Source organism: Mustela lutreola, chromosome 4, assembly GCF_030435805.1.
Source record: "Mustela lutreola isolate mMusLut2 chromosome 4, mMusLut2.pri, whole genome shotgun sequence".
Lineage (NCBI taxonomy): Eukaryota > Metazoa > Chordata > Mammalia > Carnivora > Mustelidae > Mustela > Mustela lutreola.
Window position 1 is genome coordinate 11,480,689 of NC_081293.1, and position 14,414 is coordinate 11,495,102.

At 56.0% G+C, this 14,414-nt stretch overlaps 1 protein-coding gene across 1 annotated transcript in view; it reads right to left on the reverse strand.

The window, feature by feature from the left end:
* GRK5 (G protein-coupled receptor kinase 5) overlaps nt 1-14,414 on the reverse strand; it is a 209,569-nt gene that overhangs the window by 21,860 nt on the left and 173,295 nt on the right. Inside the window, exons 5-7 of the mRNA XM_059173046.1 lie at nt 6,930-7,030; nt 5,161-5,253; nt 145-208 (exon numbers count right to left, since the gene is read on the reverse strand). Of these exons, the coding sequence (XP_059029029.1) occupies nt 145-208; nt 5,161-5,253; nt 6,930-7,030 (258 nt within the window). The remainder of the gene's footprint in view (nt 1-144; nt 209-5,160; nt 5,254-6,929; nt 7,031-14,414) is intronic.

Below are 14,414 nucleotides of genomic sequence, written 5' to 3' on the forward strand. Positions count from 1 at the left end.
CCTGCAGCATCTCCTGTTCCCGGGCCCACGCCTCACCTTCCCTCCCCGCCAGGGGGCGCAGGACACCTTAAGCCCATCCAGAAGGGACAGAAACAGGGACAAAAGTAGGGGAACTTCCCACTGAAGACGCGGATGTTCACTCACCTCCCCAAAGCCCCCTTTGCCCAGTACTCGGTACTGCCTGAAGGTGTTTTTGGTTACTGGTTGCCTGAAAAAAAGCAAGAATCCAACACTGGTCTCATGGTGCTGAGATGCAGAATCCACAAGAAACAGACGACTGCATCCCTGCTTGCCCTCCGGATCATCGCTGCAGACGGGTCCCTCGAGGACTTGTTCTGGGGCTGGGGGTTCAAATCCCAGGCCACCCGCCCTTGGCCCCCTGCGGCTTGGGACCCAAGCAATCCTCGCTCGCTCGCTTGCTTGGAGGGAAGAGCAGAGGCGTGAAGGGGCTGCTTCACGCACTTTCTGTGGGGCTCCCTCTCTCTCCAAATGAAAATGCGGTGGCGAAGCTCAGAAAGCAGCTGCGCTCTCCGCAGGGAGAAGGGAGGGCGCCAGGAGCCGCACAGTTCGGTGTGCCAGGGAGGACACAATAGCCCTCCCCACACCTGCACATCTGGTCCACCTGCCCACCTCTTGGCCCCAGGGGGAAAGGGTGCAGGTCACCTTTAACTGCAGGTCTCCAGCCCTGCCTCCACCAAGGGCCCCTTCATCACAATTCCCCCACAGCTCTGCAACACTAGAAGCTCCGATCTGCCCAAAGCACTATTTACGAAGTAATCATTGCTTTGTATCTCCTCGCCCCCATTTTGTTAAAAAGATTTTATTTATTTGACAGACAGAGATCACAAGTAGGCAGAGAGGCAGGCAGAGAGAGAGAGAGAGAGAGAGAGAGAGAGAGGAAGCAGGCTCCCTGCTGAGCAGAGAGCCCTATGCGGGACTTGATTCCAGAACCCTGGGATCATGACTTGAGCCGAAGGCAGAGGCTTAACCCACTGAGCCACCCAGGAGCCCCACTGGCCCCCGTTTTAATTAGCTAAAAGCCATTTATGTCTAATCTGATCCTGAGGCAAGGGTGGGACCTCATGGAGTGAACAAACAGTCCTCTAAGATCACCTTGAAGAACTCCAGGGTGCAGACAGTCTGGGCTTGGTCATCACTGGCCTGTTTGGCTGAAAATAGTCAGCTGCCCCCAACCCAGCTTTTCTGAGGTATAACTGACAAATGGTACCCAACTGCTGCTTTGATACAGGGACACACTGTGAAAGGATCACCGCAATCAAGCTAACTGTCACCTCCCATGGCTACCATGTTCCCTCTTCCCCTCTCACTGGTAAGAACACTTAAGATCTCCTGTCTTAGCTGACTTCGAGGTACAGGACCATGAACTAGAGTCATGTCACTGTACGTCAGCTCTCCAGAGCTTATCCGTCCCCCGAACTGAAACCTTGCATCCCTCGACCTCCATCCCCCATGACCTCCCCCCACCAACCCGGGCCGCTGGTGTCACCAGCCACTCTCTGCTCCTAGGACTGGGACATTATCCGAGATTCCACATCTAAGTGAGACATGCAGGATCTGTCCGTGTCTGGCTTATGTCACTTAGCAGAACGTCCTCCAGGTTTCTCAATGTTATCACAAATGGCAGGATTTCCTTCTTTTTTCAGGCTCAGTAATATTCCATTGCATGTATCTACCACGTTTTCCCTCCCACACTCACTGCAGCATTACTCACAAGGGCTAAGAGATGGAAACAACCCAAGTGTCCTTAGACCATGAACCGATAAAGAACAATCCACTTTTAGGAGGTCAAACTTAGCTCTTGGACCTTCAGGACTATTTCTGAGCATCCCCCAACCCCACCATAGGGGCTGGACCAGGGCACACTCTGGAGTATGCCTGAGCTGCCCCATATAAGTGAGTCAGCTTGAGAAAGACCGGGGAGCCTCTGGTCACCCAGCAGCTCCTGAATGAACCCTCTGTTGCAACCCTTGCCACCGGGTCCCAAAGGTCCTCACGCCACACCTCTCACAGGACAGCCCCAAAACCCCCGCCCCCTAGTGGTTCTCTCTGGAAGGCCTGTCTGGAGCTCATGAACCCTGACTCTCTCTTCTGTTTCTTTGTGGGGGAGGGGGGTTCGACACACGGATTACGTCCCCCCTGGGAGCACAGGGCCTCCCCCCAGTGGACTCTTCACGGCTCCGGGTCCTCCTGCCCGCGAGCGGCCCACGACAGCAAAGCCTCCATGCGGCTGCGTGGGCCATGCGGCCCTGGGCAGCGTCCCTACAGCCACCCTCGAAACCACATGAAGGCGCCCGGGCCTAACAGTTTACGATACATGAAGAACAAACAGTCGGTCGGCGTTACCACAGAGCTCCTCTGCGAGGGGAAATGAGTGTAATACAGTCTCCGAGGAATTTCTTGGTTAACCTTGGGAGGGAGAAAATCCCTTTAATATTTCAACAGTACAGCACGAACAGGCCATGATCTTGTTAGCAAAAAAAAAAAAAAAAAAAAAGAAAGAAAGGAAAAAAAAAAAGGAAAGGGAGGAAGTGGGGTGCTGTCAGTCATTTAGGGGCATTTCTGGGCCAGGCTCCTGCCCTAGTGGCTTCAACAACTTAATGTCCACAAAAGGGCCTAACTTCTTCACAGTTAACACAGATTTAAAAAGCCTGTTTCTCCATTTCAAGTGGCCAGGAGAGACAAGTAAAATCAAAGCCAATGGCCACATTCTACTGAACAGATGCTGGGTGGAGTAAGAGGGAAGGACTTGATCAAACGGCCTTGGCTTCAGGTTCCAGCCTTGCCAGGCCCTTGCTGTGTGACCCAGGACTGATCGATCAACCTCTCTGAGCCTTGGATCTTCAGTCAAATGACTCTGAAAAGGCATCTGTATCCCAGGGCTCTTTGTAAGCTGCTGTGTGAGTCCGGTATCGTTACTAGAACTCTAGGAACAAGGGCCCCGGTGGCTCGGTCGGTTCAGCGTCTGCCTTCGGCTCAGGTCATGGTCCCAAGGTCCTGGGATCAAGCCCTGCGTTGGGCTCCCTGCTCAGTGCGGAGCCTACTTCTCTCTTCCTCTGTTGCTCCCCCTGCTTGTGTGCACTCGTGTGCTGTCAAATAAATAAAATCTTAAAAAAAAAAAAAGAACTCTAGGGACAAAGGACACCTCCCTTCCGGAGTCTTTAGGGTAACAGTCCCCACTGCGTGAGGCACGTCGCACAGGCACGGTGTCTTCCACACAACTCCATCAGGAGGTGGGACGGGCCCCCCTGTGCAGCTGAGAATGTTTAGGCTCTGAGAGGGGACATGAGTTGCCCAAGGTCATGACGGTAAGGGAGGCTCTGGGGCTGGCATCCCAGGAAGCCTGCTGCAGAGCCCACATCCGGTGTCTCAAGCCCGCACTGCTGCCCCAGGAAGATGGGCAGAGGTGGGGGTGTGTGGCACACAGCCTTGGCTTGGGATTGGGGGGCAGGGGGTGGCAAATACATCCCCACCACACTGTCCTGGGATCATTAGGAACACAAGGGCCAGCCGTTCCTTCCCATACCAGACACTTGAGGGTGACAGACACAGTGGCACTGATGATCTCACTGACAACCACAACTGTATCCTGCCTTTGACTTCCGGGCCCAGACAGCTGACCTCTGCTGAGCACCTGCCTTATTGTAGGAATGGACCACGCTTACCTCAGCTCGTCCGCACCCAGGCCTACAAAGGCACGCACTGTTATGATCCCCATCTCACAGATAAGAAAACTGAAGTGGGGAGGGGTGAGCAGCCCTTGCTGAGGTCCCTGCAAAGGTAGAGCCAGGACGCAGACCCAGGCTGTGGACCCCAGGGCCCTCCCAGGATGTCTGCCCTGACCCTCACTTCCTTGGCTCTCCTGGAGCCACTGTATGCACGTGCAAGGGGGCCAGTGGCAGCTAGTGGCTCACAGAGAAGACTGACCCCTGCTCAACTGTCATTCCCACCAATCGGGGTGGTCAGAAATGAACCCTCCGTGGTACAGAGGTGGGTGTTTCCCTCTGGGCTTCCTGAAGTGGGCAGGGGAGAGCCATGGATGGGCTCTTCGGGCAACTTGTCCTACAGCTTCCTGTGCATCTGCAGGGCACTCAGCCAGCAGAGGTGGGGACAGGCAGAAGCAAAGTGGCTCCTGGCTCTCTGCCCAGAGGGTGCCCAGATGCCTGTGGGGGAAGGCCTCAGGCACACGGACCCCTGGGCTGTGGAAGGGGCTGCTCCTGCCCTTGTCTAGCAGCGCAGCCCAGCACGGATTTAACGCAGGCAATGCCCTGTTCTGCCAATTCTGAACAGTGTGGTGGGCAGAGCCCTGTGCTGGGGTCCTGGGCCGGGGCCTCCTGCACCGCCGGCCTGCTGTGTGACCAGCCCACACCCTCTCTGCGGCTCTCCTTCCTCTTCAGTCACACGGAGGCCGAGTCACCGCCATGTCTGTGAGAGCACTTTGCAGAGAAAAGGCAGTAAACAAAACAGGAAAAGATGCTCAGTTTTATCCATTATTAGAGATGAGAAGATAAACAAGAAGGAAAGCTGCTGCTCACACGCCGGCCAGGAAAGCACGGGAACAGAGTGGGTGAGGCTGAGGGGAAGCAGGCACCGAGACACTGGCGGGACTGGAAACGGGGGGCCGCCGTCTGAGAGGGTAGCTTCGCGGTCCACTTTGGCCAAAACCCTTCTGTGGGGATTTCTATGGATTTCTTCATGTACTTCTGAAAGCACATGAAGATGTATCTACAAAGCTATTCATTATTTAGGGAAGATTGTACACAAAACTGAGAGCAACCTCTATGTCCATCAACAGGGGACTGAGCTAAACTCGTTCATGAGTCACTCTGCGACTCACTCAGAGAATACAGCAGCTCTTTATCTGCAGACAGAGAGAAGATTCCCCAAACCAGTGAACCAAACAAGTAAGGGTAAGTACATATATATTTATGAGTGTGAGTGCGCGTGTACCCTTTAATAAGCACAGAACATTTCTAGAAGAGCCAAGAACTTAATCAACAGGAGGATGGCTAATTTTACTTGGACCATGGAGCCACGGAGGCAGCTGATTTTTCTGGGCTCTCAGCTGGAAAGCCCATGGCCCACCCCTCCCACGCGCATGCGGGTACACGCCTGCAGATGGGGTGTGCCAGGGGCACTCACCTTTCCAACCACTTCCACTGTAGAAAGCGATCAAAGTACATGCTGTCCAGATACTCATGGAAGGGCTCCCCCTTCAGGTAGTCGTGGACAGACCTGGCTCGGAGGGAAGAAATGAACATTTTACAATCCTGGCCTGAAGCTGACGGGCCAAGCCATGTATTCGTATCCGCAGGGGAACACCTTGCCTCAGAGGCCCGTCTTCCTACCAGAGTGACCGCCTGACCCCGTGGGCACTTACTGGGGCCCCGCCACGGCATGGCTCTAGGCGCGGGCTAGAGCTGTGAGCGTGAGGTTGGTGTTGTACGTGGGACAACCGTCAGAGAGAGGCCCACAGAAGCATGTTATCATGACGGAGAGTTAAGTGAGGCCCCTGGGGGGCTCGGGTAGCGCTCCCTTTCTCATGAAGGGACTCTTGAGCTGCTGTGAGGACAGAAGAATACTTAAGCGGGTGCAGGGGAGTGTGTGTGCAGGGGTGGGCAGAGTAGGGATGCAGCGTCTGGAAGGCCCAGGCTCTGGATTTGGTCCAGGACCAGAGAAGCCCCTGGGAGCTTTCCATCGCCGCAGCAGAGTTCACCAGTCGCCTGCTGTGGGCCAGGCCCCGGAAGCTGGCTGTGGTTAGGGGCAGATGGGCTTCTTTCCTTTGAAAAGCCATGACGCTGACCAACGCAGCCCAGGCACTTAGGACGTGTGGGTGGGGGCGGGGAGCCGTAGGCACAGTGGGGGCCATGTTGGACCCTGTCTCCTGCAAAACATTAGGGCGGGGCCAGTGTAGGGAACCGGGATGTCTATTTCCCTCAGGACCACAAGACAGCCCAGCGGCTTCACCTGCTGTCAGATCTGACCCTCAGCCAGCTCCAAGAGGACAGCAATCAGGTTTATTTCTGCTCGTGTGTTGTGGTGGGGGTTTCTCTCCTCGGCACCTAACAGGGTTGGGCGCCAAGCTGGCCCTCCCTCAAAGTCCGTTCTCAGCATGGGCTCCAGCTCTTCCCGCAGGGCACAGGGCCACTGGTTTTCATGTCCTCCCTGCCTGGATGTCAAGCCCGATGGAAGCCAGGCCGGGGTTCTTGCTCACCACGGCAGGTGAAGCACCTGTCACGGTGCCAGGCACACAGCAAGCTCCCCACTGTCTGTGGGGCAAAGGCTGAACGGGGGCGCACAGCAAGCCGTGCGGGGCGATCAGGCTGAGGAAGGGTTCTGGCGTGCAGGCACGTGTCAGCTTATGAGGCAGGGCACCTGGGTGGGCTCAGGCATATGAGTGTATCTACTGGCTCGCGCCTTCACAGTATGTGTGCAAGGGACAGGTCAGGGCTTCCCTGGTGTCTGGCCAGCAGCACACCCACCGACTTGTCTCCTATTCCATCAGGATGGCCGTATGGCCTGCAGACAAGGTAACAGGGTGCGGCTAAGGTGGCCTCCAGCCCCCTTCCTGCAGCAGCGCTATGTGGCTCCGGCTGCTGGCAGCAGTGGGGTGTGGGCGCCGGGAAGGACTCCCAAACCACCCAGACGGGGTCAAGTTTTTGCACATTCCTCTGTCTCAACAGCCTGGAGAGCCACTTGCTTTCAACGCCCTTTGAGGCAGATGTTTTGTTTGGACTTGGCCCTTTGGTATCTCTTCCGATGGTAAGAAGTATACAAACAGCTGCGCGGCTTGGCTGGGGCCCCGGGCATGGCAGACCTGCCCCAGGGCCGGTGCTCCAGGTGGACAGTAGGGGTAGCCCCTCTCCAGGGCCGCGTGGAGGCCCGGCCTGGGCAAGGAAGGGAGCACTTACTGTGCGCAGGCAGAGAAGAGTTCCTTGGAGGGCCTCTGTAGGAGCTTCTCCTCTGTCTGGGAAACCAGGTCCCGGCCAACCTGGGCAATGCAAACTGGGGACTGGAGGAAGAGAAGAGGACATGTCCGTGAGGGGCAGGCGCGGGCTCCTCCCCCCCTCCTGCCCACTCCGGGCCCTGAGCCACATGCCACATTGCGGGGCACGCAAAGGTGGCTGGGGTGAAAGGCGGTGAACAAGCCTAGACTTAAGGCCAGGTTTCTGGCTCTGCCACTTTGAGTCTGTGTGACCTCGTGGAGGTCGCTAGGTTCATCTGAGCCTTGTGGCCCTCATCTGTGGCACACTGAGAATGATGTCCCTGTGTCCTTGGCTTGACCCAAATGAGATGCATGTATGGAACTGTCCCGCATGGACAAGTTGGTCAGTCAGCCCCTGGCAGCTTGTAGATGCCCTTTCCCAGGCTGGGCCTGTCTGCACAGAGGGCAAGCCTCAAAGTCCTGCACGAGAGGGTCTGAAATGGGTGGAAAGGCCAGCAAAAGCACAGCTCAGCAGCAGGGTGGGGGGGCTGCACTCCGTGGGCACAGCTTTGATAGACTGCCCTGGGTGGTGGTGGCTCCCGTTCCTCCCTCCCTAAAACCCCATATGAGCAAGACTGTAGAAAAGATGCTCAAGGTTGCAGAAGGAGACCCCCAACCAAGAAACTGAAAGCCCGAGCACTGGTCCCCCCTCTGGGGTCACTGTGCGTCTCCATCTCTGCCTCTGTTACACGCAGAAGCTTCTGCGGAGATGGTTGGCTGCTGGGGTGGGGAGGCTGCTTCTAAGATTTGGGGAACTTTCTAGGGAACCTGGCAGCAGAATGTCTTGGAGTAACGCTGGGCTCTTTGAGAGCAATCAAATCCTAACACAAACCCAGAGGCCATGGGCAAATTTGCACCATGAGAGCCGATGGCCGGGCAACCTCGGTTTGAAGGGCCCATGCCAGCCACAGAACGGAGTCCATGGTATCCATGGTACATAGGGTAAGGAGCCACCTGAAGCTGTGCGTGGTGCCAGGATGTGACCCGAATCTGGGAGGAGTCAGCAAAGACCAAACACACATGCTGGGCGGGGAAGTCATGGGGAGAAACCCCCAGTTCTTGGACCTCAGAAGAGGCAGCTGGGTCGCCCACCTGTACGCACCCCACTGCACCCGTTTTGCCATCAGACGCCGCCCTGGGAAGACCCGCCCTTACCCAGAGTGGACCGAACCTGGCATCATGCACGTTGCAGGGGTGTTAAAAGGTGAAGCCAGTGTGGCCCTGACTGAGCACTTTTTTTCCAGGAAGATGGGAAAGAAATCAGGTAATACCCTCATGGGAATCTCTCTTGCCTCTGCAGGCTGCATGTGGTCATGTATAAAGGGGCCCACTGACAGACTATTTTTTTTAAACCAGCAAACTTCTTTTTTCCTCCTCCAAATGGACTTTATCTATAGACCCACTATTTCAAACCAACAGGTAGCCCAGGTTTGCCTCTGCCGAAGGCCAGCTGTGGTCCGGCACTGCGAGAAACACAGATGCGCTATGTCATCTAACCTTCGTATAATGTTCACTTCACAGACGGGGAAACGGAGGTCCAAAAATTTCAGCCATTGGATACCAGGTCACCCAGCCAAGGAGTGGCAGACAGGGGACAGGACAGAGGTTGGGAGGGTGGGTCTGGAGGGAGTCTGGCTGAAGACGGTGGGGCGTCTGGGCCCCCTGTGCCCCTCTCACCCATTCCCCAGCTCCCAGGAGCCCCTCAGGCCTCAAGGTGGGCAGGGCACTGTGCAGCCCTCCAGCAGAGGCAGGAAGAACTGAAACGGAAGACAATGTGGCTCAACGCCATGAGCCCCCCGCGCTCAGAGAGGGAGAGCATTACCAGGCAGGGTCATCCGGGAAAGGCTTCGTGGAGGACAGGATCAGAGCAAAGCGGAATCTGGGCTCAGACTTCCACCCCTCCTGGGCCTTCCCACGGAGGACCGTACTCTGCTTCCTCCCCAGCCAATGGGAGGGGCAGCCCAGGGTCTGGGGGGGAATCCAGCCGTGTGCATGGAGTCCCATTGCTCTCATTCTCCGCGGTGGGTTGGCGGGAGGGCTCTGGGGATGCTGACCACGGTAAAAGCCCTAATAGGACTTAATGAGTGGGTAGTAGTGCATTTGGTTTGACGACCATGGGTTTAAATCAGTCCCTGGCTCAACATGAAGAGATGAAGCGATTCCAAGCAAACCCCCTTTCAAGTGACTCCAGAGAGTAGCATCTCTGCCAGTAAGGGAATAAGAAGCTGTCGGCCTGTTTAAGTTAGGAACTGTAACCCGAACTTGCCAGGGGGGTGAGAGGAGCAGCTGCCCAAGGGGACATTTCCACGGGACATTTGTGATTTGCATCGACGGAACTGTGGGCATGCTGGAAGGTATTGGTCTTTTCCCTCCAAGTCAGAGAAGTCAGTTTCCAAGGGAGGCCCATGAAGGCGACTCTCCCTAGCCCCAGTCTAGCACCTCATGGAAGATAAAGTGCCCCTAGACACTCAGCGTGCTCTGGGGTCTGAGCAGCCGCAGCCGCTGCACACCATGCCTGTGGCTTGAACGCAGAATTCCAGTTTCAGATCTCATTCCAGGAAGCTAATCTCTTCTGGTCCCAGGAGGCCTGTGAGGTGGGCTAGGGAAGGGAGGGGTAACCTTGGGGCCAGGTGGGCTCTGAACAGGACTGTCACGTGAGAGGGCTCAGGAATGCCAGGAGAACTGTGGTTAGCTCTGCGGCTCTTTCTAGCAGGAACTGTCCCTCTGGGGGGAAGCTGAGGGTCAGGGTGGGGAGAAGGTTGGGGACTGTCCTCCTCCATGCTAAAAACATACCCCTAATTTCTAATCAAACAGAAAAAGCCCTAAGGCCCTTAGATATTGGCAGGGCTGAACGTGGCCAGGAGAACAAGTCTTGGTGGAGGTCTCTGCAACAAGTTGCCCTGGGGTCTGGGAACCTCTTAGGTCAGCAGTATTTTGAAGTGACACTTTATTTCTTTGGTCACCAGATGGTCTCAAGCAGCTCCAGCCATCAGGCCTTGACTTTTAATACCACAGTGTGAATTTAGGCACCAAGTTTCCTCCGAAATGTGTGGAATTAGCTCTTGGTGGTACTGCTTCTGAGGACAGGAAGAAGAAATTGGGGACAGGGTTTCTCTGCTGGAGGCCATCACAGATGGCCTCCTGATGGTCTGGGGCACGGAAGCTCAGCAGCTGGCCAGCCTCCATGAGATCATATGCCCAGCCCAACCCGAAAGTCCACTCTGATGACAGGATGACCCCCAGCTGCTCTTAAGGATTGCTCCGTGGCCAACTTCCAGGACAGCCCGACGCGTCTTGGGGACATGGCTGTGCTTTCTGGGGGCCGCTGTCTCCCTTCTGGCCAGACTGACAAGAAAGAACCCCGCTTCCCTGAGGAGCTGTTGGCTGCAGGGAGCGTCTGTCGAGCCCCTGAAATCACACCCGGAGCAAGCGAACCTGCACCCTGCTCCCCTCTTTGGCTAAGGCTCCTCTCCACTGCTTTTCCCCCAAAGTTGCTGGGGAACAGAGGGGACAGTAACTCTCGGGGGTGCTTTGTCCACTCTGAGTCTGTGCCTTGGTACTCAACCAGGAAGCAGGTGATGACCCGCCGCACCCGAGGCTCTGCCCTGAGGGTGATCCAATGGCTTCACTGACTTCACTGACTTCACCACCAGAGACAGGAAGCCCCAGGGTGGCCATAGCCCAGGCCCAGCTCGGCCTCCACCGCCCGGCAGCACGCCCACAAGGTGGCGCTATGGAGCCCCTCACAGCGCTTCTTGCGCACACTCCCCACAGGCGGCTCAGCCTCCTGGGCCCGGCAGTAGGGAGGCCAGATGGCACACCTGAAATAATTACCAAGTGATTCATCTCAGACCTGGGAGCGTGACCTTTGCAGTAACAGTTGAGGGGGAAAATGAGAAATCGGCCTGGGAGGGAGCCCTCGGGAGGGAAGGCGAGCGCGGGACCTTGAGGGATTGACACAGGTGGAGGAGGCCAGCATGGCACGGCAAAGGCCAGGAGGCTGGAGAAAGCAGGGAGGGGGTGCTCACAGAGAGGAGGACTCATCTAGAAGATGTTAAACAAGCAGCCGACACGGGTGCTGCCATCTCTGTGTGGCTGGTTCTCATGGACCTCTGCATCGTTTTAGCCCAAGGGTGGCATCGAGAGGGCGATGCTGGTCTGGTCCCCTGGGCACTGCTGTCTCCCTCTGCACTGGGACGACGGGCAGTAGGCAGGGACATCATTTCCTGCCTGAGTGAGGAACCCCACATGTCTGAAAACCTTGCTGCTGAAACATCTGCTGGCTTCAAAGTGTCTGGTTTAAAGACGTCAGGCTGGGGAGGGGATCCGCTGTATGTGGCTGGTGTCTCTAGAGTCACCCGGGGATGGAGGCATGGCTGGGCTGTGAAAGGCTCTTCAGAACCACTTCCCACACCTCTTTAGTAGTCGTCAGTAATCCCGAAGCAAGTGCCCGTGGGGTCACCCTCAGAACATTCTGGAAACACATTCCCTACACTTGTTCACAGATTCAGGACCCAAGGTGGAGCAGGAGGAAGAGATCACAGAGGGCTCAGCTGGTTCCAGTCACTCATGGCACAGATGGGTTACCTGAGACAAAGGACCAAGAAGGGAAGGGACCCCTCCAAGGTCACACTGTGGCCCATGGTGCAGTGAGGATTAACACCTGGAGAGGGTCCATGGCAGGGCTGAGCAGATCTGAGCTGCCATGGCCCTGAACCAGGTGTCCTGGGCCAGCTCTAGGGGAAGGACATGGCTTTGGTCTCGTGGGTCCCACTCAAATCCAGCTTGTGCCCACCTCACAGACAGGACATGCACACACAGCAAGCCTCACCCTCGTATCTCTCTCACCCACCGCTCCCCTCTGTCCCCCCCTCACCGCCCTGCATTCAAGGATTCTCTTCTCTCATCTGCTGCCACTTCTTCTTGCAGTGACACAATGGCCGCCAAGGGAATGTTTCCGCACCACACAGCACAGATGGTCTCCACTCCAAAGGACAGAGCCCACTGCCCTCTTGACCCTGGCCCCAAATGCCCTTCTCAATCTGTTTTTCCTTCCAGCCTTCTGCTCATGGACATTCACCCCACACTCGTCTCTTCCTGGGAAGCTCTAGCTCTCTAGCTGCTGGACCTTTGCTTGTTCCCTTGGAAGAAGCCCTTCCTGCCCCATCAGGGCATGTCCAAATTCCACCCAGTCTCCATGACCCACTTCTAATACAACCTCATCCAAGCTGATTTTCTGAGCAGGCAAGACCTTCCACCCAGTCCCGCCTCCCCGTGCAAGTGTCACTGACACCATCACTGACGTCTCTTGAGCATCTACTGTATGTTAAGTCCTAGAAGCTTTACGTGGGGTTATCTTTTTTGACTCTCTCAAGTAAGTTTTAACCATTACAATCTCCATTTTAGAGATGCAGAAATAGGCTCAGAGAAGTTAAGTAACTTGCCCAAGCTCACGCAGCTAGCACGGGAGCAAAGACAGGATTCAAACCCAGGTAATCGAGTCAGAGAGCCTTATCACTAGGCACCACCATGTTCTCCAAGAACGTCACCATCCTTCTCAGATCTTGTGAGGTTGGGACTTTGGTCTTGGAGGCCCATGGGGGCTGGAGGATAAGACGAAATGGACTCTGTGTGTTCAGGTAAACGCTATTTGTATAGTGGTGTTAGACGTACCACACGCACACACGCACACACACACGCAGGCTAATGGCCAACATATGCTTCGCTTCACCATATGAAAACATCCCTCTGAAGAGCTCCGTGCTCATTAGCCACGGTTGCATCAGTGAACAAAAGGTCAGCCCAGGAGACTGTCCGCTCTATCTCCAGACGCAAGCACTTAGGGCTTAATGATGTGTATATTTTCATATGTGGGCAGCTGACATTCCCCATGTAAACTATTTGCAATTTCCCAATGTGGACAGACTCCGCTTTCAGGAAAAGCTGAGCGGGATAGGGGGATCTGGAGGGCCCCCTGCCTTCCAAAAAGGGCTGCTTAGAGGTTCGCCTGTCTGGCCCATGCCAGAGTGGAGGCAGCTGTTTCTTGGGGGGGGGCCGCCCCCACTTCCCACTTCTCCTCCAGGACAGGAACAGGGGAGGGGCACTCCCACAGCCATACCCTGGCTTCCCCTTGACCCTTCACAAGGGATCTGCGTCAGCCGTGGGAAGCCCTCATATGGAGCCGCCAGGGCCTGGCTGGGGGCGGGGGCAGGGGTGGGAATCAGGCCTCCAGCAGGAGCCAAGGCCAGAGAAGGTTGTGTGCGCCTGCGAGGGGGGCCGGCCCGATAGTTACTGGCCCCTCTATGTGAGTTTTCCCACAAATGTATACATCTCTTGCTCCCCAGAACAAAGGGCAGCTGGTGGAGTTGGTGATTTAGGAGTTGGTGATTTAGGGTCATGGACGTGGAAACTGAGCTCCAGACAGCTCCTTGAAGGGCAGGAAAGCTGCTGGTTCCCATCTCCTCCGAACTGGCTATGATGCTCAGCGAGCGGCCAGGACTCCACACGTGCTCCTGGCCAGAACAGTCAGTAAAGGGGGGACCTGAGATTCAAATCCAAGCCTGCCCGGCTCCACAAGCTCTAATTTCTCTGCTCTGCTTCGCTGATGAGAACCGATGATGGCACACAGCAGGCGCTCAAAGTATCTACTGAATAAACGTGCGCGCACATTCGCATTCACTGCAGGGGAGAGGGAAGCGGAGAGCAGGCGTGCTTACCCCCCAGAAGCACCCTCACCCTCCGGTCCACTCTAACCTCACGACAACTGGGCCAGAGTTCTTGGGGTGTTCTTAGTTACAAAGGGTTGGAGGGCCTGTCTCAGGCAGACATTGTGGGCTGGAGGCTTGGAGGAGAACCTGGAGCTGCCCTTGGGGGAAGCGTCCTGGTGCCAGCTTCCCCAGCCCATGTACAGCAGGGGGGCGCTCTCCAGTTTCATTTCATCATATCCCCACCCTTCCAGTAAATTCCTCCTTTGTTTGAGCAACTGGGAGTTAAGTATTTGCCACTTGCTGCCAATAATCCAGACTAATTCACTACCTGTAAAATTAGGAGGTAGGGCAGGGGACTAGGAGGACCCTCCACACACGACCCAAAGCACCGGAGGCTTCCTCTCTCCTCAATTTTCCCTCCTTGTCACCCCTCTGATTGGCTGGTTCTGAGTTCTGGGGACCAACTCGGCCCAGCCTGCCTGACTCTAAGGACAGGCCCTGGGACTAGCAGGAGGAGGGTGATGGGGGCTCGTTTCAACCCCAAATCCTGGCTTGAAATAAGACCTGCTTGTCCAATCACGACCAGGAGACAAAGGAGGGAGTTTATTGAACGGCAGCCTTGGACAGAGTTTTCCTCACTCAAGGGCTGGTTTAAGGTCTGGCTGACAGGAAGAGAAAGCACCATTCTTCCACCTTTTTAATCA